This window comes from Mobula hypostoma, chromosome 16 (genome assembly GCF_963921235.1).
Source record: "Mobula hypostoma chromosome 16, sMobHyp1.1, whole genome shotgun sequence".
Taxonomy (NCBI): domain Eukaryota; kingdom Metazoa; phylum Chordata; class Chondrichthyes; order Myliobatiformes; family Myliobatidae; genus Mobula; species Mobula hypostoma.
Genome location: NC_086112.1, coordinates 6,261,282 through 6,288,532, shown reverse-complemented (window position 1 = coordinate 6,288,532; position 27,251 = coordinate 6,261,282). Strand labels below are relative to the sequence as shown.

The window sequence follows — 27,251 nt, the reverse complement described above, 5'->3', positions numbered from 1 at the left end:
TCCTCAAGTATGGATGCTGCCTTTTTAAGGCATCGCCTTTTGAAAGTGTCCTGGATGTGCGTGGGGAGGAGGGGTGGGTGGTGGTGGGGTGGGAAGACTCGTGTCCGTGATGGAACTGGCTGAGTTTACAACATTCTGCAACTTTTCCTATACCAGACGGTGATGCAACCTTACATGAAGAAACAAAGTTTGCTACCTTGTTCTTGCTGTCTCTTCTCGATGTTCTCTTTATGCAAGCCATCCTTGCTGTGTTATATTTCTGTTGATGAAGTGTACAGTAGTAGGGTAAGGCACAGGAGGACAGAGTTAAGAGGCAGAGATCAAGTGGATTTCCAGAGACTTTTTGCCAGCTCAGGAATACTGTAACTAATAGGGGCATAACTTTAAGGTGTTGGGAGTAAAGTTTAGGGAGGTGTCAGAGGCAGGGTTTTTGCATACTGACTGGTAGGTGCGTGGAGCACACTTCCAAGGGTGGTGGTAGAGACAGATGCATTAGGAAGATTGAAGACACTCTTGGATAGGCACATGGAGGGCCATGTAGGAAGGAAGTGATAGATTGATCATAGAGTAGGTTGGACATTTGGCTGTACTGTTCTATGTTATAATAATGGAGTTAGGTTCTGGTTCTCTAGATTGCAAACCCTGATCTTTGGGGTTTCACTCTCAACAGATGAATTTTGGATTTCGATTGCAGACCTGTGAAAGCTGTGGAAACAATTGTTGAAAATCTAAGGCAGGAGGCATGAACTTGTAAGGAATTGAAAACCTTCCTCAGCACAGAAATCTAGAAAGAATTTGATCCAGCACTCTGTTCCTTGGAGTACGTAACAACCTTGATCCATTCCTTATACTGGGGAGGGCCATGATCACAGTGGATCTATAGACTTTACTGAATTCAGAATAGAAAGGAGTTTGCAGGGCCTTTGGAAACAATGATTTTCAGGAACTGGGGATCTAAGTAAACTCTGAAGTTTGATGTTCTTTGATTTGTGTATAGACAGTACTGGGACACAGTTTAAATTGGGAATTTTAGTCTCTACTTTTATGATGTTTAAGGATGTAATGCTGAGGATTTATAAGGCATTGATCAGACCACACTTGGGGTATTACGAGCAGTTTTGGGATGTTCCGGCATTGGAGAGGGTCCAGAGGATCCAGAGGAGGTTCATGAGAATGGTTCCGGAATGAAAAGATGAACATATGAGGAGCATTAGATGGCTCTGGGCCTCTACTTGGTGGAGTTTCGAAGAATGAGGAAGAATCTCATTGGAACTTATTGAATACTGAAATGGCTAGATAGAGTACATGTGGAGAGGATGCTTCCAACAGCAGGGGAGTCTAGGACCAGCGGGGACAGCCTCAGAATACAAGAAAATCCCACTGGAACTGTTGGATCTCTGTTTATTTTTTGATCCTTAGGGTTCTTCCAGGAATCAAGAGTGGCAAGCAGTCTTAATTCCAAACAAGCATACAAGTACTAAACAAACTAAATAAAGACCTGAGAAATGATACTAAGCGAGCAAATAATGTTAAGGGGTGTAATACAGAAGAATAGAAGGTTCAGAGGTTTATTTTATTGTCAAAACATCCATGTACAATACAACTCTGATATTTGTCTTCTCCAGGTAGCCACGATATACAGAAAAAACATGGGAATTGTTGAAAGAAGAGCCATCAACTCCCCCTGACATGAAAAAAGAATAGAAATAAAACCTGCAAACCTCCTCCCTTGCATAAAAAGCTAACAGATTGCCCACATGGAAAATGACAGCTAGAACATCAAAAACCCCAACTCCAACCCCTCCCTTAACAAAAAAAAGTGACAAAAGAAGGCACTTCAGAAAAATCTCTCATTTTTATAGATAAGAAAGAAAATTTCTTTGATAACGATGAATTAGTTAATAGGCTACATAATTAAAACAATGACATCACATCGGTAATGTGCTGATACTTAGCCAATGAAAAATGAGAAAGGTGATAAACCATTAGATTAGCTGCTATACCACTTTCTGCCAGTGAGTGTGAAAAATACATGAGTTGGCTAAAAAGTACACATCTTATAAAAAGTATTATTAAAAAAAGATAGTTGTGTCCAATAGAACAGACGTGGAGGAATTTCTTGAACCAGAGGGTGATGAATCTGTGGAATTCATTGCTACAGAAGGCGATGGAGGCCAAGTCATTAGATCCAATTAAATAGGTGAGTGATAGGTTCCTGATTAATCAGGGCATCAAAGGTTGTGTGGAGAAGGCAGGAGAATAGGGTTGAGAGGGACAATAAATCACTTCCCTTGTCAGCCACGGTTGCATCACCCTGCCTTTAGAATACTATTACTTCTTTGGGACGTGTCTATCTTGCACCTTCCACATTTCTCCCAGAAACTCTAGCCATTGCTCCTCTATTGTCATCCCTGCTAGTGTCCCCTTTCAATCAACTTTGGCTAGCTCCACTGTCATGCCTCTGTGATACCCTTTACCCCACTGTAACACTGATGCATCTGACTTTAGCTTCTCCCTCTCAAATTCCGATCCCATGTCGCCTCTTTCTAAGGATCTGATCTTATTTTTTCCCAACAGGGACACCCCACCCCCTCTCCTCACTTGTCTGTCTTTTCAGCACAGTGTGTATCCTTGGATGTTAAGCACCCAGCAATGATCTTCTTTCAGCCACGATTCAGTGATGCCCACAACATCATACCTACCAATCTCTAACCGCGCTACACGATCATCTACCTTTTTCCGTATACTGTGTGCATTCAAATATAATACCCTTCGGTCCTGTTTTTATCACTGTTTTCGATTTTGTACCACTGTTACACTGCAACTCATCCCACTGACTGCAACTTCCTTCCTAACAGTCTCACTGCACACTTCATCTAGTTGTATACCAATTGCCCAGCCTCAGTCCTATCACTCCGGTTCCCAACCCTCCCCCCCCGCTGCCAAATTAGTTTAAATGTCCCCATCTGCTCTCAGAAACCTGCCCATAAGGATATTGGACACCCTCAGGTTCTGTTGTAATCCGTCTGTTTTGTACAGGTTATACCTTCTCCAGAAGAGATCCTTATGATCCAGAAACCTGAAGCCTTGCACCAGTTCCTCAGTTATACAATCATCAGCCAAATAACTGTATTCTTACCCTCACTGGCACGTGGCACAGGCAGTAATCCAGAGATTACTACACTGGATTCCATTATTCTACCAAACTACCCAACTTTTCTCTTCAGGACCTCCTCCCTTTTCCTACCAATGTTATTGGTGCCAATATGTACCAAGACTTTTGGCTGTTCACCCTCCTCATGTGGACCCAATCGGAGATATCCCTGACCGTTGTACTGGGAGTTAACATGCCATCCGGGTGTTTCTTTCACACCTACAGAATCTTGTGTCTATACCTCTAATTATGGAATCCACTATCACTACTGAAGTCCTCTTCTCTGTCATTCCCTTCTGAACCGCAGCACCAGACTTGGTGCCAGAGACCTGGTTGCTGTGGTTCCCCCAACAGCATCCAAAACTGTATATTTATTTTTGAGGGGAACGGCCACAAGTGTGCTTTGCACTGGTTGCCTGTATCCTTTCCCTTTCCTGACAGCCACCCAGCTACCTGGATCCAGCAGCTTAGGGGTGACTACCTCCCTGTAGTTCCTATCTATCACTTCCTCAGTCTCCCGTGTTCATCAATCTGCAGATCCAGTTCTTTAATATGGTCTGTAAGGATTTGCAGATCAGGGAGACTGGAGGTTTTCCAGAGTGCCCACATCTCACACAAAGAACATACCCGTTCTCAGCACCCTGGCTACAGAAAAAAAACTTAATAGAAACTTACTTAGAACCCCTGCTTGTACTTGAGCCAAAGCCAAAGCCTTACCACTCTAACACTGGCCCACACACACAATGGCCACTCCACTTACACCTTCCTTCTTTTCATTGGCTCTGCGCTGACTGCAGCCCACTGAACAGAGCCGAAAGCCCCAGAGGTCTTCTTAAACTTTATGCTCTGTTACCGAAAAATGACCTCTTGTGCAGATTGCAGCCCTCTGATATTTTGTAAACAGTCGATGTTTTGGGTCTTCATCAGGACTGGAAAGGAAAGAGGAAGATGGCAGAATAAAAAAAGGTGAGGTGAGGGGAAGATGGTCAAGGTGGAAGGTGATGGGTGATGCCAGGTGAGTTGGAAAGGCAAAGGGTTGGAGGAGAAGGAATCTGATAGGAGGGGAGAGTAGACTACGGAAGAACAGGAAGAACAAGCGGCACTGATAGAAGGAGAGGTGATAGGCAGCTGAGGAGAAGAGGTAAGAGGCCACGGTGGGAACTAGAAGAGGGAAGGATTGGAGTGGGGCATAGAAAAGAGAGAGGAGTGGAATTCTTGGGGTAACAAAGTCTTCCCACATTGCTATGTAGACAGATGAACATGTCTCATTAGCTCAGTAATTTATCCATAAACTGCATTAATTCTTGAAACTTGATGTATGCTCTGTATTCCTGTCTTCGTGGCAGTTTTATATCATTATTAAATGAAAAGATGTCACAATTATTTTTTTAATCTATCTTGTTCCAAAATTAGTTGTTGATGAGACCTGCATTAGACAAAAGGTAAAATGAATTTCTTTAAATGAAAAATTATTCTTGATTTGTAACTCCTTTGCTTACTGACAGGATTTTGAGACAGCGAGGGATATTTGGAAATGTCTCTGTTTCGTGGCAGCTATTTGTCAATGATACTTTACTGCAACCTGGGCAGGAGTTTTCCAAAACATCTGGTATTGTGCTCTTCACTACTGGAGAACTCTGCTCTCCTATAACAGTCCATGCACTTCCCGATGGAATTCCAGAATTTAGTGAAACTTATGTTCTCAGGTTGATCAATGCTTCAGGTATGTGCTTGATGCAAGACATGTTGAATAATAGTCCCACCAAACACATCTTTACCTCACCCCCACTCTCTGTCTTCCATTAGGATCACTCGCTCCATGATTGCCTTGTCCATTCATCCCTTCCCACTTATACCTGCACTTATACTGGCCGTAATGACTCACCTGTCCATTCACCTTCAGGTTCACTTCCATTCAGGGCCCCAAACAGCTCTTCTAGGTGAGGCAACACTTCACCTGCGGATTTGATGGGTTTTACCTATTGTACCCGGTGCTCCTCATTCAGCCTCCCCTATACTGGTGAGACCCGTTGTAAATGTGGGGACTGCTCTATTGAACATCTCTGCTCCATCCACCAAAAGCGGAACTTCCCGGTAGTATTTAAATAGGAATTTTAATTCCTATTCCATATATAACCATATAACAATTACAGCACGGAAACAGGCCATCTCGGCCCTTCTAGTCCGTGCCGAACTCTTACTCTCACCTAGTCCCACCGACCTGCACTCAGCCCATAACCCTCCATTCCTTTCCTGTCCATATAGCTGTCCAATTTAACTTTAAACGACAACATCGAACCTGCCTCAACCACTTCTACTGGAAGCTCGTTCCACACAGCTACCAGTCTCTTAGTAAAGCAGTTCCCCCTCATGTTACCCCTAAACTTTTGCCCTTTAGCTCTCAACTCATGTCCTCTTGTTTGAATCTCCCCCACTCTCAATGGAAAGAGCCTATCCATGTCAACTCTATCTATCCCCCTCATAATTTTAAATACCTCTCTCAAGTCCCCCCTCAACCTTCTACGTTCCAAAGAATAAAGATCCAACTTGTTCAACCTTTCTCTGTAACTTGAGTGATGAAACCCAGGTAACATTCCCATTCCTGTTCTGATATGTTGGTCCATGGCTTCCTCTTGTGCCACAATGAAACCCCTCTCAGGGTGGAGGAGCAATACCTCATATTTTGTTTGGTAGCCTCTAGCCTGGTGGTATAGACATTGATTTCTCCTTACGATTTATAAAAAAAATTCTCTCTCTTTCCTCTTCTTCTATTCCACACTCTGTCCTCTTACATCATCACTGCTGTCTATCACTTGTCCCTTTCTTCCAAGGTCCATTCTCCTCTCCTATCAGATTCCTTCTTCTCCAGCTTTTGACCTTTCCCCACTGATCTGACCACCTTTCACCTTCTAGCTGTCCTCCTTCCCCTCCCCCACCTTTTTATTTTGGCATTTTTCCCCTTCCTGATGAGAGGTCTTAGCCTGAAATGTTGACTGTTTATTCCTTCTCGTAGATGCTGCCGGACTAGCTGAATCCCTCCAGCATTTTGTGTGTGTGTGTGTGTGTTGCTCTGGATTTCCAGAATCTGCAGAATTTCTTGTGTTAGTGTATCAGTTACCTTGTTGTGTTTAGTATCTGTTCTCTCCTGTTTTGTGGCCCCTCGAGGCTTATTATTTTGCAGTTTATTACTAAACTGATCACTCACTACTAAATCATTTCAGCTGCTGTGCATTTGGGTCATATCTTCTCTGCATTTCCTGACAATGAGCCCATGAATTCCACCCACACACGCGAGGGGCAATGTGTAGTAACCAATTAAACTTTCAACCCTTTGGGTCCTCAAGATGAGAGAATAATCGGGGCCTCCCTAGGGAGTTTGTGCAAGCTCCGTGAATGCCTTGTGTTTGTACGATAACATTGCAGACAGATTTACAATGCATGAAACTCGAGCTTGCATGTGGATATAATGGCCCTCTTGGATTTATGTATGACTCTTAGCATTTCTATATTTTAATGCTTATTTCAAATTTAATATGGGAGAATGTATACAGTATACAAACTGAAGTTCCTAGTCTTCGCAGACATCCACAAGACAGAAAAAAACTCAAAGAATGAATGACAGAAACGTTAGAACCCCAAAACTCCCCCTCCGACTTGCCCCAGCAAAAGCACCAAACCCCCATTTAGAATGGGAAAACAATCTAACTTTTTTATTAGATATTGATAAAACTATTCAGTTGAATCATTTTGTAACAATTTATTAACTTCTCTGTTAACTTCCCAGGTGGGGCTCCTGGCCCTGGTGGTCAATTATCAAATCAGAGCTTAAGTACCAATGTTGTGATTCCACTTAACGATGATCCTTTTGGAGTTTTCGTCCTGGATGCAGAAAGCCAGGACAGGGAGGTTGCGGAGGACGTGCTCTCAGATGAGGACATGTCATACATTACTAACTTCACCATTCAGCGACTGCAAGGTGCATTTGGAGATGTTCGAATCGGGTGGGAGATACTGTCCAATGCATTTAGATACAGACTGCCTGAAATGACGGACTTTATACTGGTTGGAACATTTCCCAGCTCTGTTGAGCTACGTCCTCACACCAGGCGACGACACACGGGTACAGATGCCCTGTACTTTAGTGGGGCAGAGGGTGTGTATGGAACTGTTCACCCAGAATATCAGCCATGGATGAAGAATACAGTTGCAAATTTTACATTGTCTGCTTGGGTGATACCCGATCTCAACACCAATGGGTTTATCATATCGAAGACAAGTGACAATGCCACCATTTATTATGCTATGAAGTTGACGACCAATGAATCCTCCTTGTCAGTAACGTTTTGCTATAGCGTGTTGAGCTCAAATATTACTCATGTTGCCACGGGAACAGCGTTAAGGTACCTGGATGAAAATACCTGGATGCACATTATAATTGTAGTGGCTGATGGAATGATTGAATTTTATTTGAATGGGATTCTACTTCCTGATGGCGTTAAGCATCTCAGAGGTGAAGCAATCATAGACGGTAAGTGCTAAAGGCTGACTGTTGTGTAGAGTCAGGATGGTATTTCGGAGAAATTAGCGGTAGGTTTTATTATAGAAAGCAAACAGAGTGAACACATAAGACATAGGGGCGGAATTAGGCCATTTGGCCCATTGAGTCTGCTGCATCCTTCCATCATGGCTGATTTATTATCCCTCTCAACCCCATTCTCTTGCCTTCTTCCCGTAACCTTTGACCCCCTGACTAATCAAGAACCACTTTGACACCCTGATTAATCGTTAAGTATACCCAATGACTTGACCTGTGCAGCCGTCCATGGCGATGAATTCCACAGATGCACCACCCCCTGGCTGAAGAAGTTCCTCCTAATTTCTGTTCTAAAGGGACATCCTTGTACTCTAAGGCTGTGCCCTCTTGTCCTGGACGGCTCCATTATACGTAACATTTTCGCCACATCCACTCTGTTCAGGTCTCTCAGTATTCAATAGTTTTCAATGAGGTCCCCCCTCATTCTTCTGAACTCCTGCGAATACGCACCCAGAGCCATCATAGGCTTCTCACACGTTAACCCGTTCATTCCTGGGATCATTCTTGTGAACCTCCTCTAGACTCTCCAATGCCAGCATATTCTTTCTTACTATGGGGGCCTAAAACTACTTACAATGCTCCAAGTCTGGTCTGACCCATGCTAACAAATCCTCAGCTAGAGTTGCTGCAGGGTCAGTTTTTTTTAAATCAATGTTTTGGATGTAACCTTTAGTGATTGTGGTGTCTCTATTCATGATTTGAATGCAGCTGTTTTATTTGTTCATTGGTGATCACATATTATAATATAGCAGTGAGATCACTTGATCAGAGTATGATGTTCTCCTGAGGCAATATTTCCTTAATGAAGAACGCCTGTGTGTGACTTTTGTTTAATGTGGGGAGGATGAGGGATGGGCAGCCAGCACAGTGTCATTGACAGATCGGGGTCAGGGTCCAGTGACATGGAATGCAAGATAACTGTGGACCCTTCACGGCTGCAGCCTTCCTCCACCTCCACTACCGTTGTGATGTGTCATCATCTTCTGCCAACTCCACTGTTGAGGATCACACTTTGTCTGGAACCTCTCTTTTGACCTGGCCACCAGGAATGTTTCCTACCAGGAACTAAGCTCTAGATAGCATCACTCTCAAGGTCTCAGGAACTCACAAGCCTCTCCATCATGACGAGGTAATGATTGTGATCACCCCATTGATCGCATCCATTGTGTACGAGCTGGCCAAGTCTTTTCTTGAATTGTATACCCATATGACAACCTGCCTCAGAGTACTGAAATGTTACATTTATCCAGGTATGTTATATGGATCAGAATGTTGGACAATATCCAGTAACATGAGGAAATGAGGTTTTTGAGGAGGATGCAAAGAATATCATGGACGAAATGAATATCTAACGAGGATGTCATGAACCGAGCAAGCACAAAAGGAGAAATAATGTATGAGATCATGAAAAGGCAACGTAACTTCATTGGACATGTGATTGGGAAAGAGGAGTTGGAATACACGGTAATTATGGGAAAGATTGAAGGGAAGAAAGCAAAAGGAAGGCAGAGATGATGATGGAGACAGCACTCAGAGAACTGAAAATGAATACCAATGAATTGATCCACTTGGCCCAAAACAGGAGTGTGTGGGCCATGGCAGTCAAAGCTCAAACTGGGCATGGCACCTGATGATGATGATACCCACATGGGATTTATTTGGACGTTTGGAATATCTGAGGAACCAAGGGACCTTGATGCATGCTTTTCGTAAATTCCATTGTATTTTATTTTTTCCCTGTAAAAGCTTTCAAAAAAATTATCTCGGTAGTTGATAGTAACATGTATGTACTTTGGTAATAAATTTAGTTTGAACTTCTGTATATACATGTAGACATCAGAAGTGCAGCAACAACCTGCACTCAGCATTAGCAAGACCAAGTAATCGATTGTGAACTTGAGGAAGGGGAAGTCGAGGAAACACACACTAGTTCTGATCGAGTGGCCAGCAGTGGAAAGGATGAGCAGCATCAAGTTCCTGGGTGTCAGCATCTCAGAAGATCCATCTAGGGGCCAGCATATTAATGAAATTACAAAGCGGGCACACCAGTGGTTATACTTCATTAGGAGGTTTGAGGAGATTTGGTATGTTTCCAAAGTTGAGCGAATTTCTATAGATCTACCGAGGAGAGCATTGTGACTGTTTGCATTGCTGTCTGGTATGGAGACGCCACTGCACAGGATCGGAAAAAGCTGCCAAAGGTTGTAAACTCAGCCAGCTCTATCGTGGGCACAACCTTCCCCACCTTTGAAAGTATCTTTACATGGTAGTGCTTCAAGAAGGTGGCATCCATTTTGAAGGACCCTCACAATCCAGAGCGCGCCCTCTTATTACTACACTTTACAGTGTCACTGACCTGAGTTCACCTCCTGCCACTGTCAGTAAGGAGATTGTACGTTCTTCCATGACTTCATGGGTTTCCTCCGAGTGTTCTGGTTTCCTCCCACATTCCACAGGCATAGTATGGGCAAGCTATGTTGGTGCCAGAGGTATGCTGGGATAGTCGGGCTGCCCCAGTACTTCCTCGGACTGTGCAGGTCATTAACACATTTGATTGTATGTTTTGATGTTCAAAGTAAATTTTATTATCAAAGTTCATATATGTCACCATATACAACCCTGAGTTTAATTTTCCTGTGGGCATACTTAGCAAATCTATGGAATAGTAACTGTAAAAGGATTAATGAAAGATCAACCAGAGTGCAGAAGACAACAAACTCTGTAAGTGCAAATATAAATAAATAGCAATAAATAACGAGAACATGAGCTAAGGAGATGAAGAGTCCTTAAAGTGAGATCATTGGTTGTAGGAACATTTCAGTGATGGGGCAAGTGAGTGGAGTTATCCCCTTTTAGCCAAGAGGCTGATGATTATGGCGTAGTAACTGTTCTTGAACCTGGTGGTATGAGTGCTGAGGCTCTTGTACCTTCTAGCTGATGGCAGCAGCGAGAAGACAGCATGACGTGGGTGGTGGGAATCTCTGATGATGGATGCTGCTTTTCTAGAGCAATGTTTCATGTAGACGTGCTCTATAGTTGGGAGGGCTTTACCCATGGCAGGTCCAGGACAGGTCCTCTGAAATAGGAACACCCAGGAATTTAAAGCTACTAACCCTGTCCAGGTTTGATCCTCTGATTATTACTGTCTCTTGGACTGCTGGTTTACCTCTCCTGAAGTCTAAATCAGTTCCTTGGTCTTGATGACATTGAGTGTCAGGTGGTTGTTATGACACCACTTAGCCAAACTTTCAGTCTCCCTCCTGTTTGCTGACTCATCACCACCTTTGACTGAGTAGAGCAGGAGGCTGAGCACACAGCCTTGTGGTGCACCACTGTTGAGGGAGATTGTGTAGAAGATGTTGTCAATCCAAAATGCATAGGGTCTGTAAGTGAGGAAATTTCGAGTTCATGTGAAAAATAAAGCAAATCTTTAATCCGTCGATTGTATCCTTGTCTTGTATGCCTGGTGACCTTGGGTCCCAGGCTTGAGCAAAGAGGCGCTACAAAGTTAGTTTCTCAAGGGCTGTGTTCAGCTTGAGTATGCACCCTGTTTCTGTCAGTATATCACCTTAACCCTTGCCTTCCTGCAGCTTCCACAGTAGCTCATTGAACCATTGCTAATTTTATGTACGCAAACATGAGGAATTCTGCAGATGCTGGAAATTCAAGCAACACACATCAAAGTTGCTGGTGAACGCAGCAGGCCAGGCAGCATCTCTAGGAAGCAGTACGGTTGACATTTCGGGCCAAGACCCTGACGAAGGGTCTCGGCCCGAAACGTCGACTGTACCTCTTCCTAGAGATGCTAATTTTATGTTATGGCATGTTATTTAATTCATAGTTTGTCTATTTGTCTTGCATGTTTCACATTGTGTTTCATAAGTTAGATTTATGTACCAATGTCATTAAAGGGAATTATATTTTGGATGAAAATTACAGTAGTATGTAAAAAAAAAAGCAGTTTTATCTTAAAATGCCACAGTAGCATAGCAGTTAGCTCAATGCTATTATAGCTCGGCAAGTTGGAGTTTGAAGTTCAATCCCAGCGTCCTCTGTAAGGAGACTCCCCATGGAATGCGTGGGTTTCCTCCGGGTGCTCTGGTTTCCTCCCACAATCCAAAGATGTGCTGAGCAGATGAATTGGTCATTGTAAATTGACCTGTGATTAGGTTAGGATTAAATCGGGGGTTGCTGGGTGGCGCGTCTCGGAGGTCCAGAAAGGCCCATCACACTGTATCTGTAATAGAGAATTCCAAAAGAATAACATTTCCCAAATAATGTTGTGCAGCTCAATTTATTATGCATTTTTGTGTTCATTTCTGATTGTCTCATTATAGGAAGGACGTGGACACTTTAGAAAGGGTGCAGAGATTTACCAGGACGCTGCCTGGGTTAAAGAGCATGTCTTATGAGGATAAGTTGAGTGCAGGAGCGAAGGAGTTGAGAGGTGATTTGTGAGAGGTGATTTGTTAGAGGTGTACAAGATGATCAGAGGCTTTGATAGAATTGACAGCCAGCACCCTTTAACCACAAAATGGCAAATTCAAGAAGGAATAATCTTAAAGTGATTGGAGGAAAGTTTAGGGAGGATGTCAGATTGTTTTTACACAGAATGGTAAGTGTGTGTTACGCACTGCCAGGGTTGGTGATAGAGATAGATACATTAGGGACATTTAATAGATAGGCATATGGATGAAAGAAAAATGAGGGGCTATGCAGGAGGGAAGGGTTAGACCACATGGAGTATTGTATTCAGTTCTGGTCCCCTTGTTACAGGAAGGATGTAGAAACTTTAGAGAGGGTGTAGAGGAGATTTACCAGGAAGCTGCCTGGATTGGAGAGCATGTCTTATGGGAATAGACTGAGTGAGCTAGGGCTTTTCTCTTTGAAGTGAAGGAGGATGAGAGTTGAGTTGATAGAGGTGTACAAGATGATAAGAGGCATAGACTGAGTGAACAGCCAGAGACTTTATCCCAGTGCGGAAACGGCTAAAACAAGGGGTCATACTTTTATGGTGATTGGAAGAAAGTATGAGGGGGTGTCAGAGGTAAGTTTTTTACACAGAGGGTGGTGGGTGTGTGAAGGTAGAGACAGATATATTAGAAACATTTAAGAAACTCTTGTATAAGCATATGGATAAAAGTAAAATGGAGGATTCTGCAGGAGGGTAGGGTTAGATTGATCTTGGAGTAGACTAAGGGGTCATCAAAGTATCGTGGGCTGAATGGCCTGTATTGTGTAGGTTCTAACAACACTACCTCTCAATGAAGTCTAGGGTTGTTAAAGAATGTGGGGAGAAAACACAAATCATGCATTTTTGGAACCATTTAATTTCTAAAGTTTTCACTTTACCAAAGGAGCCACAATGGTCATTGGAAACCTCATGGTAATAGTTACCTGTATAATAAGTTCCTGATTAGCCAGGGTGTCAAAGGCAGGAAAATGGGTTTGACACGGCATGATGGAATGGTAGGGTAGAATCGATGGGCCGAATGGCCCACTTCTGCTGCTATGTCTGATGGGCTTATGGTCCAATAGCTCCAAGTACAGCTTCTCCTGTGGTCTCATTAACTGTGTTGTACCGTTCTATGTTCTACACTCTATGTTCTCCCTCCAGGGCCTGGTTTTCTAACGGTTGGGGCGAATACAGATGGGCAGAACAGGTTCACGGGGCTAATGCAAGATGTGAGAATTTATGTTCGTAAGCTGAACCGAGATGAAATCCATGAAATTCACACCACTCCGGCGAAGGCTGACCTCCACCCGATCTCTGGGTACCTGGAATACAGAGGAGGAGAGAAAAAGAAGTCGTTTATCGTTGCTGCAAGAGACGATGCTGAGGAGGAAGGGGAAGAATCATTCACCTTGAAACTGACAAGTGTGTATGGTGGAGCCAGGATTTCACAGCACAATGCCACAGCCAGACTGCGAATACAGAAAAGTGACAATGCCAATGGACTGTTTGGTTTCACTGGGACCTGCATTCCACAGGTGAAATGTATATTCCAACGCTTGATTTGAGGTTCACAGGCAAGTCTCTAGTCTAAATTCATGAAACTTGGGCCCTTTAAATTTGGAACTACAGTATATACTTGAAGCTCTGTAGCATAGAAAAGACAGTATTTTGGCCTTTATGTCTGTCAGTCTCATCTGCCTTGGCAGTCCAAGTCTCTTCCCACTGGTGACCCTCACTATTCAACCTTAAGGTATAAAACTTGTGGATTCTGGTTAATTGGGACACCTTGGGACCAGTACATTTTGGCCCAATTTAGCGGCCGCCCCAATTAGCTGAAGTTTCATGGAAATAGTTAAAAAGGTATAAAAATGACAAAGAGCCATTTAATTAAATAACAAATTATGTATTTAAATGAAATACAGACAAATTAGAACACTACTAATACTACTGCAGTACGTATAAAACTGTGTATTAGTTCTGAATAGTTATCGACAGAGGAACTTATCCATGTTGTGTTCTTCTGACAGTAAATGAACAAGATCAGTACATACACCCAGTGCAGATAATGCAATTCTATTGATTTCATCCTCCAAATCTTCCTTTTTATTATAACATTCAAGTTGATTGTTGATATCTTCCAATTCGTTGTAGTTTAAGTAGTGAAATCATTTCATTTTCTCTCCTGGCCGTTTCTGGCATCTCCAAGCCTGAGTGCTTGAACCTGCAATGAGCAAAGCAGTTCTGAAATGTCTTACTGCTTATTTCTCAACAACTGTCAGTGGAAAAAAAATCACTGTGTTTTGAGCACAAACACACGCAACTGACGCTACTTAAAAACTTCGCTCAGAATGCGGTGTTGTGTCTAACAGCCACATGAGTGCAAGCAATTAATGCTAGTTAGAAACTGTTCGGTAACAGTCTCCTGCCCCAATTAAGTGGCATACTTTCCCAAATAAATGAATGGAATTCTGGCTATTTACTCGATTAGTTTTTGTCTTGAAGAGTTGTCCCAAATAAGTGGCTGCCCTGATTAACCTTTGGTCCAATTAACCAGAATCCACTGTATTTACCTTTTTTCCCATAAGCTTCGGTACTATAGATACTCCATCACAATGCTTTTCAATGTCCAACAACAATTTCTCCCAGTCTGTTTTTAGATATGTAATCACTCCCACTCATACTCTCTTCCTATTTCTCTTTGAAGATCTTTTTTCCATGGATATAATTATTTGCATTCATACCCATTTACTGTTGTTTTTGAAGTTTTAAATATCTATGTTCAGTTGATCCAGCAATCACTTTTGTCAGAATGCACCTCATTCTTCCTTTCTTCTTCTCCTAATACATTTCATAAGACATAGGAGCAGCATTAGGCCATTTGCCTGTTGGGTCTGCACCACCATTCCATCATGGCTGATTTATTATCTGACTTAGCCCATTCTCCCTGTAACCTTTGAATCCCTTACTAATCAAGAACCTATCAACCCCCACTTTAAATATACCCAATAACTTGGCTTCCACAGCTGTCTGTTGCAATGAATTCCACAGATTCACCACCCTCTGGCTAAAGAAATTCCTCCTCATCTCTGTTCTAAATGGACGTCCCTCTATTCTGAGGCTGTGCTCTCTGGTCCTAGACTGCCCCTCATCCACTCTGTCGAGGCCTTACAATATTTGAGAGGATTCAGTGAGATCCCCATTCATTCTTCTAAACTCCAGCGAGTACAGTCCGAATGCCCGTCACACATTAACGCTTTCATTCCCAGGATCTTTCGGTAAACCTCCTGTGGGTCCTCTCCAATGCCAGCAAGTCCTTAATTAGATAAGGAGCACAAACGAGGCAGGACAGTAGTGTAGTGGTTAGTACAACATTTCATGGTACAGGCAGCTGCCATCTGTAAGGAGTTTGCACGTTCTCCCCTGACCATGTGGGTTTCCTCCCATATTCCAAAAACTTACCAGTTGTTAGGTTAATTGGGGGTTGTAAGTTGTCCTATGATTAGGTTCAAGTTAAATCGGGAGATTGCTGGGTGGCATGGCTTGAAGGGTTGGAAGGCCCTATTCCACACAGTGTCCCAATAAATATATAAATGAATACATAAATATGTTTTTGTTTAAAACTGCTTGCAATACTTCAAATGTGGTTGGACCAGTGCCTTATAAAACCTCAGCATTACACTTGGGTATTGCACTAGGTGTGTGTGATGTGAGTAGTTTGGTGGGTGGGGGGGATGGGAAAGGGTCTTGCTTAGTTTTGTCGTTATTTTTGATGTTGGTGCTGTTCTGCTGACCAAGCTATGTTGATCTCTGAATGTGTGGTAACATTTGCAGGCTGGCCCTCAGAACATCCTTGGGTGTAATAGTATTTAACACAAACGACAGATTTCACTGTGTGTTTTGACACACGTGATAAATAAATCTGAATCTGGTGAAGTTCTAGCAACACCTGCTGTATTCAGGATTGTTTAACATCATTTCCTGTACACAAGTGTAAAGGGGAACACGACCCACAGAGTCACTGAAAAACAGTCCACAATCAAGGAGCCATTTCCGTGAAGTAGCAGGTCTAGGACACCAATGGCTGTAGGCCACTGTCACGGAGCTAGTTCAATGCCGAGGCGAGTGACGATGGCTGCAGGCCACAGTTGCAGAATCAGTTCAGTACTGAAGCGAGTAAAGCCTCACAGAGTAGACAGCTGAACACCAATTTGTCCTTCGCCCTTGGCCTTGACACTTTAATCTGGCTCAGCACTTAAATTGGCTTAATCTTCAACTTCAGCCTTCACCCCAGGATTCGTCCATCATGGCTTGACTTTCAGGTCTAGACTCTAGGACTTGTCAGTTTCTGGTTTGACCTTTAGGGCTAAATGTCTACCCCTCATTTGATAGATATTTTTCTAATTGTCCTGTATTTACTTATTTCTTCTTGAATAGAAATTGTAGCTGTTTCCTTCACAGTGAGCGACCAGTATGACTTTGTGCAGTTTACCAGCAAATCTTTTATTAACTTTTTTGCAGATGGCCAGTGAGGGATCTACAATTTCATGTGTTGTAGAAAGAACAAGAGGAGCCTTGGACTCTGTCTTTGTGAATTACAATATCACACAGGTTGAATTTGACAACAGTGATGTGAGTGATTTTGTCAACTCCACTGGTACCATCACTTTTGCTCCCCAGCAAAACTCTGAGGTAAAAAGAAATCTAACCACAGAAGAAAGTTAAACGCAGAGGTGTACAGCAGTTCTGACCACCATAAGATGGTGTGAACTTTAGTTTTTAATGTCATATTATACTGAATTTCTGATTTCAAATGTATGTATGTATGTTGTTGGTGAATTTTTCAGTGACCACATTAATGTCAGGACATTTGTCTGGTGGCACATGAGGTTGGTAGAATGGCAACTCTCCTTCCTGCTGCATAGTTAACTGAGTTTCTAACAGACATCTATCTGGGGAGGTACACTGTCCCCTCAGGCTTCAAGGCAGCCACCATCATCCTGGTGCCCAGAAGGGTGACAGTATCTGCCAGACCAGTGGCACTGACCTCAATAATAATGTAGTGCTTTGTGTGGCTGTTTATGGATCACATTAAATCCCAGTCTTCCTGCTACATTGTACCCTTTCCAATTTGCTTATTGCTCAAGTCAGTCCACTGATGATGCCGTAGACTTGCACTCCATTCCGTCCTGCCCCACTTGGAAAATGGTGCCTCAAATTCCAGGATGTTGTTTATTGACTTCAGCTCAGTGTTTATCAGCTGATGGGTAAACTGCCCATGACGGATCTCAACACTTTGTCTGTGATTGGATCCTGGACTTCTTGACAGAAAGGCCACAGTCAGTCCAAGTTGGCAGAAACACCTCTAACACCATTACGCTGAGCACTGGCATTCCCCAGGGCTGCAAGTTGGCAGAAACACCTCTAACACCATTACGCTGAGCACTGGCATTCCCCAGGGCTGCAAGTTGGCAGAAACACTCTAACACCATTACGCTGAGCACTGGCACTCCCCAGGGCTGCAAGTTGGCAGAAACACTCTAACACCATTACGCTGAGCACTGGCACTCCCCAGGGCTGCAAGTTGGCAGAAACACTCTAACACCATTACGCTGAGCACTGGCACTCCCCAGGGCTGCAAGTTGGCAGAAACACTCTAACACCATTACGCTGAGCACTGGCACTCCCCAGGGCTGCAAGTTGGCAGAAACACTCTAACACCATTACGCTGAGCACTGGTACTCCCCAGGGCTGCAAGTTCAGCCCACTGCTGATGCATGCCAGCATTGCTAGATCCAGTTCAAACTGAAAAAGTTTGCTGAAGACAACAGTAGTTAGCTTAATCAACAACGACGACAAGTTGGCTTACAGAGAGGAGGTGGAGCGGATGGTGCAATGGTGTGAGCACAACAACTGGCGTCTCAACATGGACATGACCAAAGGGATGATTGTGGACTGTAGGTAGGTGCAGGCTAACTATGGCTCACTGCACATACACAGTCCCTCCGTGGAGAGAGTTAGGAGCACCAAGTTTCTGGGAGTACACATAACGGACTATCTCATCTAGTCTTTCAACACCACTTTGGTTCAGAAAGCACAGCAGCGGCTCCATTTCCTGAGGAGATTGAGATGAAGGAGGCTCCTCCCTTTTCCCATTTTAACCAGATTTTACAGGAGCACTATTGAGAGTGTCCTGACCAGCTGCATAACTGTCTGGTATTGGAATTGTAAAGTAACTGACCACAAGTCCCTGCAAAACATTGTGAGGACTACTGAGAGGATCATTGGGTCTCTCATCCACCCATTACAGATATTTATCGGGAGCACTGTGTATGCAGGGTCCTTCCCATCCCTCCAACAATCTTATTGATCCCCTACCATCAGGCAGGAGGTAACATAGCATTAGGACAAGGACCGAAAGGATGAGAGACAGCTTCTTCCCCTGTGTCATGAGACTACTGAACTCCCTGCCTCCACCCAGGTCTAATCACGTATGAAACACCAGTATTTACTTGTTAACTTGTATCACAAATGCATTTTATGCTGAGTGTCAATCTTCTAAAATATACTTTATTATTTGTTGATTTATTTGTGGTAATATTACTTCGTGTTATGAGTGTGAGTGTTATATGTATTGTGTTGTGCACCTTGTTCTGGAGGAATGTTGTTTTGATTAGTGGTGTACATGCATACAGTTGAACAATATTAAACTTGACTTGACTTGATCTGACTTGCCAGTCTCTGGATGAGAATGTTTTTATTTGAATGGTTCATGTTCAGAGCCTATGGACGATTATGGAAATTCAAAGAATCTGTAGATCCGCTCCTATCAGGAATACAAGAGCAGCTAGATTTATCCTATGCAATATAAATTACTTTATTCATTTCATGATTTCACTGTTTAAATCATAACATAGTTCATGATTTTTTGCTACTTGAGCCTACTCAGTTCCTCCAGCATTCTGTGTGTTGCTGAAGATTTCCAGCGTCTGAAGAACCTCTGGTGTTTAGTAAGAGCACCATGGTAGTGCAGTAGTTAGTGCGACGCTATTACAACTCGGGGCTTTGGAGTTCAGAGTTCAATTCTGGCACCATCAGTAAGGAGATGATTTCACGTCCCCACTATGATACACATGGGTTTCCTCCAGGTACTCCGGTTTCCTTCCACAGTCCAAAGACCTACCGGTTACTAGATCAATTGGTCATTGTAAATTGCCCTGTGATTAGGCCGGGGTTAAATAAGGAGTATATGGTGCGGCTTGTTGGGCTGGAAGGGGCTGTTCTGCGGTGTATCTCTAAATAAGAATAAAATAAAGAAATATTACCATTTCTAGAAGTAGTCAACGGCTGATGTTCAAAAGTAGTTGATCAGTTATAACCACCTTATTTCTGAGCATTGATTATTGATTGGTGACTCTGTTCTCTTGAAGGTTTTGAATGTGCACGTTCTAGACGACAATTTACCTGAGACTGCTGAGCACTTCAGAATTTCTCTGGTTTCCGCGATATCTGGAGATGGAAAAGTCGGCTCAACTCCAACCAGCGGGGCCAGTATTGACCAGGAGAAAGCAAGCACACAAGTCGTAATAAAAGCCAGTGATCACCCATATGGTAATTATGTTAAATTGTTAATTATACACTCGGTGGCCATTTTGTTAAGTATGCCTGTACACCTCATTAATGCAAATATCTCATCAGCCAATCACATGCAGAAATTCAGTGCATGCAGACATGGTCAAGAGGTTCAATTACTGTTCAGCTCAAACATCAGAACGGGGAAGAAAGTGATCTATGTGACTTTGACCGTGGAATGATTGTTGGTGGCAGATGGGTGGTTTGAGTATCTCAGAAACTGCTGATCTTATAAGACCATAAACATAGAAGTAGAATTAGGTCATTCAGCTCATTGAGTCTGTTCCATCGTTCCATCATGGCTTATTTATTATCCCTCTCAACCCCAGTCTCCTGCTTTCTCCTCATCACCACTGACAACTAATCAAGAGAAAATCTGCAGATGCTGGAAATCCAAGCAACACACACAAAATGCTGGAGGAACTCAGCAGGCCACCTGTGGATTAGAGTAAACAGTCGATGTTTCGAGCTGGAAAAAAAGATGAGAGGTTAGAGCAAGAAAGTGAGGGGAGGGGAGGAAGAAGTACAAGGTGGTAGGTGACAGGTGAAACCAGGAGAGAGGGAGGAGTGAAGTAAAGAGCTGGGAAGCTGATAGGTGACAGAGATAAAGGGCTGAAGAAGAGGCAGTCTGACAGGAGAGGGTGGAAGACCATGGAAGAATGGGAAGAGGGAGGAGCACCAGAGGGAGGTGATGGGCAGGTAAGGAGATGAGGTGAGAGAGGGAAACGGGAAGACCATAAGACATAGGAGCAGAGTTAGGCCATTCAGCCCATCGAGGCGCTCCACCATTTCACCATGGCTGATCCCGGATCCCATTCAATTGCATTCACCTGCCCTCTCACCGTATCCCTTAATGCCCCAACTAATCGGAAATCTATCAACTTCTGCTTTGAATGTACCCACGGACTTGGCCTCCACCGCAGTCTGTGGCAGAGCATTCCACAGATTCAGCACACTTTGGCTAAAAAAATTCCTCCTTACTTCTGTTCTAAAAGGTTGTCCCTCAATTTTGAGGCTGTGCCCTCTAGTTCTGAAAAGCCCCACCAGAGGAAACATCCTCTCCACATCCACTTTATCTAGTCCTTTCAACATTCAGTAGGTTTCAATGAGCTCCCCACGCAACTCCAATGACAGTACATCCTTTCTGAGATATGGGACCCAAAATGGTTGACAATACTCCAAGTACAGCCTGACTAGTATCTTATAAAGCTTCAGCATTATCTCCTTGTTTTTATATTCAATTCCCCTTGAAATAAATGCCAACATTGCATTTGCCTTCTTTACCACGCAACCTGTAAATTAACCTTCTGGAAGTCTTGCACGAGGATTCCTAAGTCCCTCGGCACCTCTGATGTTTGAACCTTTTCCCCATTTAGGTAACAGTCTGCACTATTGTTTCTTTTACCAAAATACATTGTTATACATTTCCCAACACGGTATTACATCTGCCACTTTTTTCCCATTCTTCCAATAAGTCCTGCTGCAATCCCCAGCACTCCCTACCCCTCCACCTATATTCCGCAAAGCCATCAATTCCACTATCTAAATCATTGACTAACAATGTGAAAAGTAGCGGTCCCAGAACTGACCCCTGAGGAACACCACTAGTCACTGGCAGCCAACCAGAAAAGGCCCCCTTTATTCCCACTCGCTGCCTCCTGCCTGTCAGCCATTCCTCTGTCCATGCCAGTATCTTTCCTGTAACACCATGGGATTTTATCTTGTTAAGCTGCCTCATGTAAGGTACCTTATCAAATGCCTTCTGAAAATGACATCCACTGCCTCTCCTTTATCCACCCTGCTTGTTAATTCCTCGACGGATTTTAACAAATTAGTCAGGCTAGATTTTATTTCACAGAAACCTTGCTGACTTTGACTTATTTTATCATTAGTCTCCAAGTGCCCCGAAACCTTGTCCTCATCCTCGAAGTGCAATGGCGAAGGAGGTGGGTTAATTACTGGAAGTTCTGGAAATCAGTGTTCTTGCCATCAGGTTGGAGGCTGCCCAGGTGGAATATTAGGTGTTGTTCCTCCAACCTGAGTGTGGCGTACTGCGGCAATAGAGGATGCCACGGACTGACATATCGGAATGGGAATGGGAAGTAGAATTAAATTGGGCGGCCACTGGGAGATCCGGTTTTTCTAGCAGGTGGAGAGTTGGTGCTCGGTGAAGTGGTCTCCCAGTCTACATTGGATCTCACCGACATACAGAAGACCACATTGGGAACACGGGACACAGTAGATGACCCCAACAGGCTCACAGGTGAAGTGTCCCCTCAACTGGAAGGAGTGTTTGGGCCCTGGATGGTAGTGAGGGAGGAGGTGTAGGGGCAGGTGAAGCACTTGTTCCGCTTGCAAGGATAAGTGCCGGGAGGGAGATTGGTGGGGAGAGATGAATGACCAAGATATTCGCATAGGGAGCAATCCCAACGGAAAGTGGAAAGTGGGAGGGTGGTGAGGGAGGGGAGGGAAAGATGGGCTTGGTGGTGGGATATTTGGAAATGACACAAGTTACGCAGAATTATGCACTGGACGGGGGTGGGGGGGGCACTACTGAGGTGGTAGGTGAGGACAAGAGGATCCGTATCCCTGGTGGGGTGGTAGAACGATGGGGTGAGGGCAGACGTGTTGAAATGGAAGAGATGCGAGTGAGGGCAGTGTTGATGGTGGAGGAAAGAAAGCCCTTTTCTTTGAAGAGGGATGACATCTCATTAGTTCTGGAATGAAAAGCCTCACCCTGAGAGTAGATACGGTGAAGACAGAGGATTCTCCCTTCCCCAGCCCTTTATCTCTTCCACCTAACAGCTTTACAGCTCTTTATTCCACCCCTACCCCTCTTCCCATTTCATCTATCATCTACTACCTTGGTACTTCTTTTTCTCCTCCCCCTACCTTCTTGCTCTAACTTCTCATCCTTTTTTCCAGTCCTGTTGTAAGGTCTCGGCCCAAAACGTCAACTGTTTGCTCTTTTCCATAGATGCTGAGTTCCTCTTGCATTTTGTGTGTGTTGTTAATCAAGAACTTAGCAATTTCTGCTTTAAATATACCAGATGACTTTGCCTCCACAACCATCGATGGCAATGAATTCCACAAATTCAAAACTCTTTGTCTAAAGAGCTTCCTCTTCATCTCAGTCTAAATGGACATCCCTCTATTCTGACCTGGTGTCCCCTGGTCCTAGATTCCCTTATTATAGGAAACATCCTCTCCATATCCACTCTACTTCATCCTTTTAATAGTCAATAGGTTTCATTGCGGTTCCCCCTTGTTCTTCTAAACTTCAGTGAGTAAAGGCCCAGAGCCATCAAATGCTCCTCATACATTAGCTCTTTCATTCCTGGAATAATTCTCGTGAAACTCCTCTGGACTCTTTCTAATGCCAATACATCTGAGATTTTCACACATAACAGTCTCTAGAGTTTACAGAGAAAAGTGCGTAAAACAAAAAAAGATGTTCTGTGGGTGAAACTGCCCTGTTAATGAGGGAGGTCAAAGGAGAATGGCCGACTGGTTCAAGCTGACAGGGAGTCGACGTGAACTCAAATAACCACGCGTTACGACAGTGGTGTGCAGAAGAACATCTCCGAATGCACAACATGATGAACCTTGATGTGGACGGGCTAGAATAGCAAAAGGTCGTACCTAATAAAGTGGGACTGAATGTATATGTCAAAGTAGTTGCCACAGAACAGCTTTGATTAAATTATGATACTGACTCTCAATGCAGTTCCTGCCCAAAGTATGACCACCCTATTTATGCCCATCCTATGCATTCAATCAGGCATTTGAGAGGCAATTGATAGCTGCTAAGGTACTCTCAATTACCTGGCAATAGGGTTTGCAGCCACAACCTGTGAACTGCTTAGGTTATGAACACTTCTTTAAGGTTAAGATTATGAACGTTATGAGTGATTTCACAAGAAAGCAGCATCCATCATCAAGGACCCCCACCATCCAGGCCATGCTCACTGCTGCCATCAGGAAGAAGTTACAGGAGCCTCAGGACTCACACCACCTGGTTCAGGAACAATTATTACCCCTCAACCAACAGGCTCTTGAACCAGAGAATCAGCATGCAAAGGCCCTTCTGGCCCTTCGTACCATGCCACAGCAATCTACCAATTTAACCCCAGCCTAATCACAGGACAATTTACAATAACTGCTATGTCTTTGGATTGTCAGAATCAGAATCAGGTTTAATATCACCGGCATATGTTGTGAAACTTGTTAACTTTGTGGCAGCAGTACAATGCAATACATGATAAATACAGAAAAAAAACTGAATTACAGTAAATATATGTCTCTCTCTCTCTCTCTCTCTCTCTATATATATATATATATATCTCTATATATATGAAATAGTTACGTTAAAATAAGTAGTTCAAAAACAGAAATAAAAGAAAGTGGTAAGGTAGTGTTCACGGGTTCAGTGTCCATTCAGAAATCGGATGGCAGACGGGAAGAAGCTGGTGCTGAATCACTGAGTGTGTGCCTTCAGGGTCCTGTACCTCCATTGTGACGGTAACAATGAGAAGAGGGCATGTCCTGATGGATACTGCCTTCCTGAGGCACCACCTACGGATGCTGGTACCCATGATGGAGCCCACTAATTTTACAACTTTCTACAACTTACTTCAATCCTGTGCAGTAGCACCACACCACCCCCCCCACCCCCCACCGAAATACCGACAGTGGTGGAGCTAGTCAGAACACTTTCCACGGTACATCTGTAGAATTTTTCGAGCGTTTTAGTCAACAAACCAAATCTCCTCAAACTCCTAATGAAATATAGACACTGTCTTGCCTTCTTTATAGCTGCATCGATATGTTGGGACCAGGTTAGATCCTCAGAGATCTTGACATCCAGGAGCTTGACATAGCTCACTTTCTCCACTTTCGATCCCTCTATGAGGATTGGTATGTGTTCCTTCGTCTTACCCTTCATGAAGTCCACAATCAGCTCTTTGGTCGTACTAACGCTGAGTGCAAGATCGTTGCTATGACACCATTCAGCTAGCTGGCATACCTCTCTCTTGTACACCCTCTTGCCACCGTTTGAGATTCTGCCATAAATGGTTGTATCATCAGCAAACTTAGAGATGGCATTTGAGCTATGCTTAGCCACTCATCCATGTGTATAGAGAGAGTAGAGCAGTGGGCTAAGCACCCATCCTTGAGGTGCCCGAGTGTTGACTGTCAGTGAAATGGAGATATATTAACCAATCTGCACAGATTGTTGGTCTTCCGGTTAGGAAATGGAAGAAACAGTTGCAAAGGGAGGTATAGATGCCCAAGTTCTGTCGCTTCTGAGAGGAAACCAGAGCATCCAGAGGAAAGCCACGCATTCCATAGGGAGGACATATAAATATCAAATTCTTTATCTCACGTTCTTCTTTGTCTTAGTTGTTTTCAACACTTGTCATAAGCAAATCACCATTATCATAACAGATTCTGCAGATGCTGGAAACCCAAAGCAACACAGACAAAATGCAGGAGGAACTCCCCAGGTCAGGCAGCATCTATGGAGAGGAATAAACATCTGATGTTTCTGGCCCAGACTATTATCAGGACTGGAAAGGAAGGGAGAAGATGTCAGAATAAGAAGGTGGGGGGAAGAAAGGAGGACAAGCTGGGAGGTGATAGGTGAGACCAGGTGGGTGGGGGAGTGTGGCATTAATGGCTGGGAGGTGATAAGTGGGAATGGCAAAGAGCTGGAGACGAAGGAATTTTTTAGGGGAGGAGTGTGGATCCTGGGAGAGAGGGATACCTCCAATATCAGTCAATTTGTTTCCCTTCCCAGAAAATGGTAACACACCTAAACTAAATTACCGGCACTAATAAACTGTAACCTACAATATGAGTTGTATAGCAACACACATAAAAGTTGCTGGTGAACGCAGCAGGCCAGGCAGCATCTCTTGGAAGAGGTACAGTCAACGTTTCGGGCCGAGACCCTTCATCAGGACTAACTGAAAGAAGAGCTAGTAAGAGATTTGAAAGTGGGAGGGGGAATTCTTGGCCTGCTGCGTTCACCAGCAACTTTTATGTGTGTTGCTTGAAATTTCAGCATCTGCAGATTTCCTCGTGTATATGAGTTGTATATTAGGTACCTCCTGTACCTAATAAAGTGGCCACTGAGTGTACGTTTCCACTGTAGTGTAGCTGTTAGCACAGCACTATTACAGCTTGGGTCAGAATTCAAAGTTCAATCCTCCCCCTGGAATGTGTGGCTTTTTGCTGGGTACCGCGGTTTCCTCCCACAGTCCAAAGACATACTGGGCAAGTTAATTGGTCATTGAAACTTGTCCCATGATTTGGGTTGGGGTAAATTGGAATTGTTGGGGTTGCTGGGCAGTGTGGCTCAAAGGGCCGGAAGGACCTATTCTGTGCTGTATCTCTGAATAAAATAAAACTTTTTATTTAAACATTAGAGTCAGAATCAGGTTTATTACTGCTGGCATACTGTATGTTGTGAAATTTGTTTTGTGTTGGTGGTACAGTGCAACATACAAAACAGTTGCTGTAAAATAAATAAATAGTGCAAAAGAGGAATAATGGGGTCATGTTGATGGGTTCATGGACCATTCTGAAATCTAATAGCCGAGGGGAAGAAGCTGTTCTTTAAATGCTGAGCATGGGTCTTTGGGTCTTCAGGCTCCTGTACCTCCTTCACCATGATAGTAATGAAAACTGGGCATGTCCTGGATGGGAAGGGTTCTGGATGTTTAAATGTTATAATTAAGCCTTAATCAGCCCAAAGCTCGTAGTTCTGTGCCAGAAATGTCAACCCTTCACAGACGCTTCCTGACCCTCTGAATTCCTCCAGTAGTGTCCTTTTACTCCAGATTACTGCATCCGCAGCCTGTAGCTTTCGGAAATATCATATGCACTGTCACCTTTTTCAGGTTTGCTGCAGTTTTCTACTGGGCCACCACCTGATACAGATGTCATTGTCTCTCCCGCACTTTCCGTGCCAAGCATTACCGTGAAGGAAGAAATCGGTTCAGTCAGACTGCTCGTAGTTCGTGCACAGGGGCTTCTGGGTAATGTTGCTGTGGCATACCAAACTGTTCCTCTGACAGCTACCAGTCCATCTGATTACCAAGTAAGCAATAATATTTTTTTGTTTGGAACATAAAACAGAACAGTACAGACATTACAGGCACTTCAGCCGAAAATATTGAGCCGACATTTTAACCTACTCTAAGATCAATCTAACCCTTTCCTCCCACATAGCCCTCCATTTTTCGTTCATCCGTTTGCCTATCTCGTCCCTAATATATCTGCCTCTACCACCAGCACCGATAGCATGTTCCACACACTCAACACTCTGTTTTAAAAAAAAACTTACCTCTGACATCCTCCCCATACTATCCTCCAATCACCCTAAAATGAGGCCTCCTTGTACGAGCCATTTC

At 43.7% G+C, this 27,251-nt stretch overlaps 1 protein-coding gene across 1 annotated transcript in view; it reads left to right on the top strand.

Moving 5' to 3' along the window:
• Positions 1–27,251, top strand: part of adgrv1 (adhesion G protein-coupled receptor V1) — a 514,329-nt gene that overhangs the window by 96,800 nt on the left and 390,278 nt on the right. The window contains exons 18-23 of the mRNA XM_063069242.1: positions 4,660–4,877; positions 6,939–7,682; positions 13,366–13,739; positions 16,723–16,893; positions 19,632–19,812; positions 26,739–26,938. Of these exons, the coding sequence (XP_062925312.1) occupies positions 4,660–4,877; positions 6,939–7,682; positions 13,366–13,739; positions 16,723–16,893; positions 19,632–19,812; positions 26,739–26,938 (1,888 nt within the window). The remainder of the gene's footprint in view (positions 1–4,659; positions 4,878–6,938; positions 7,683–13,365; positions 13,740–16,722; positions 16,894–19,631; positions 19,813–26,738; positions 26,939–27,251) is intronic.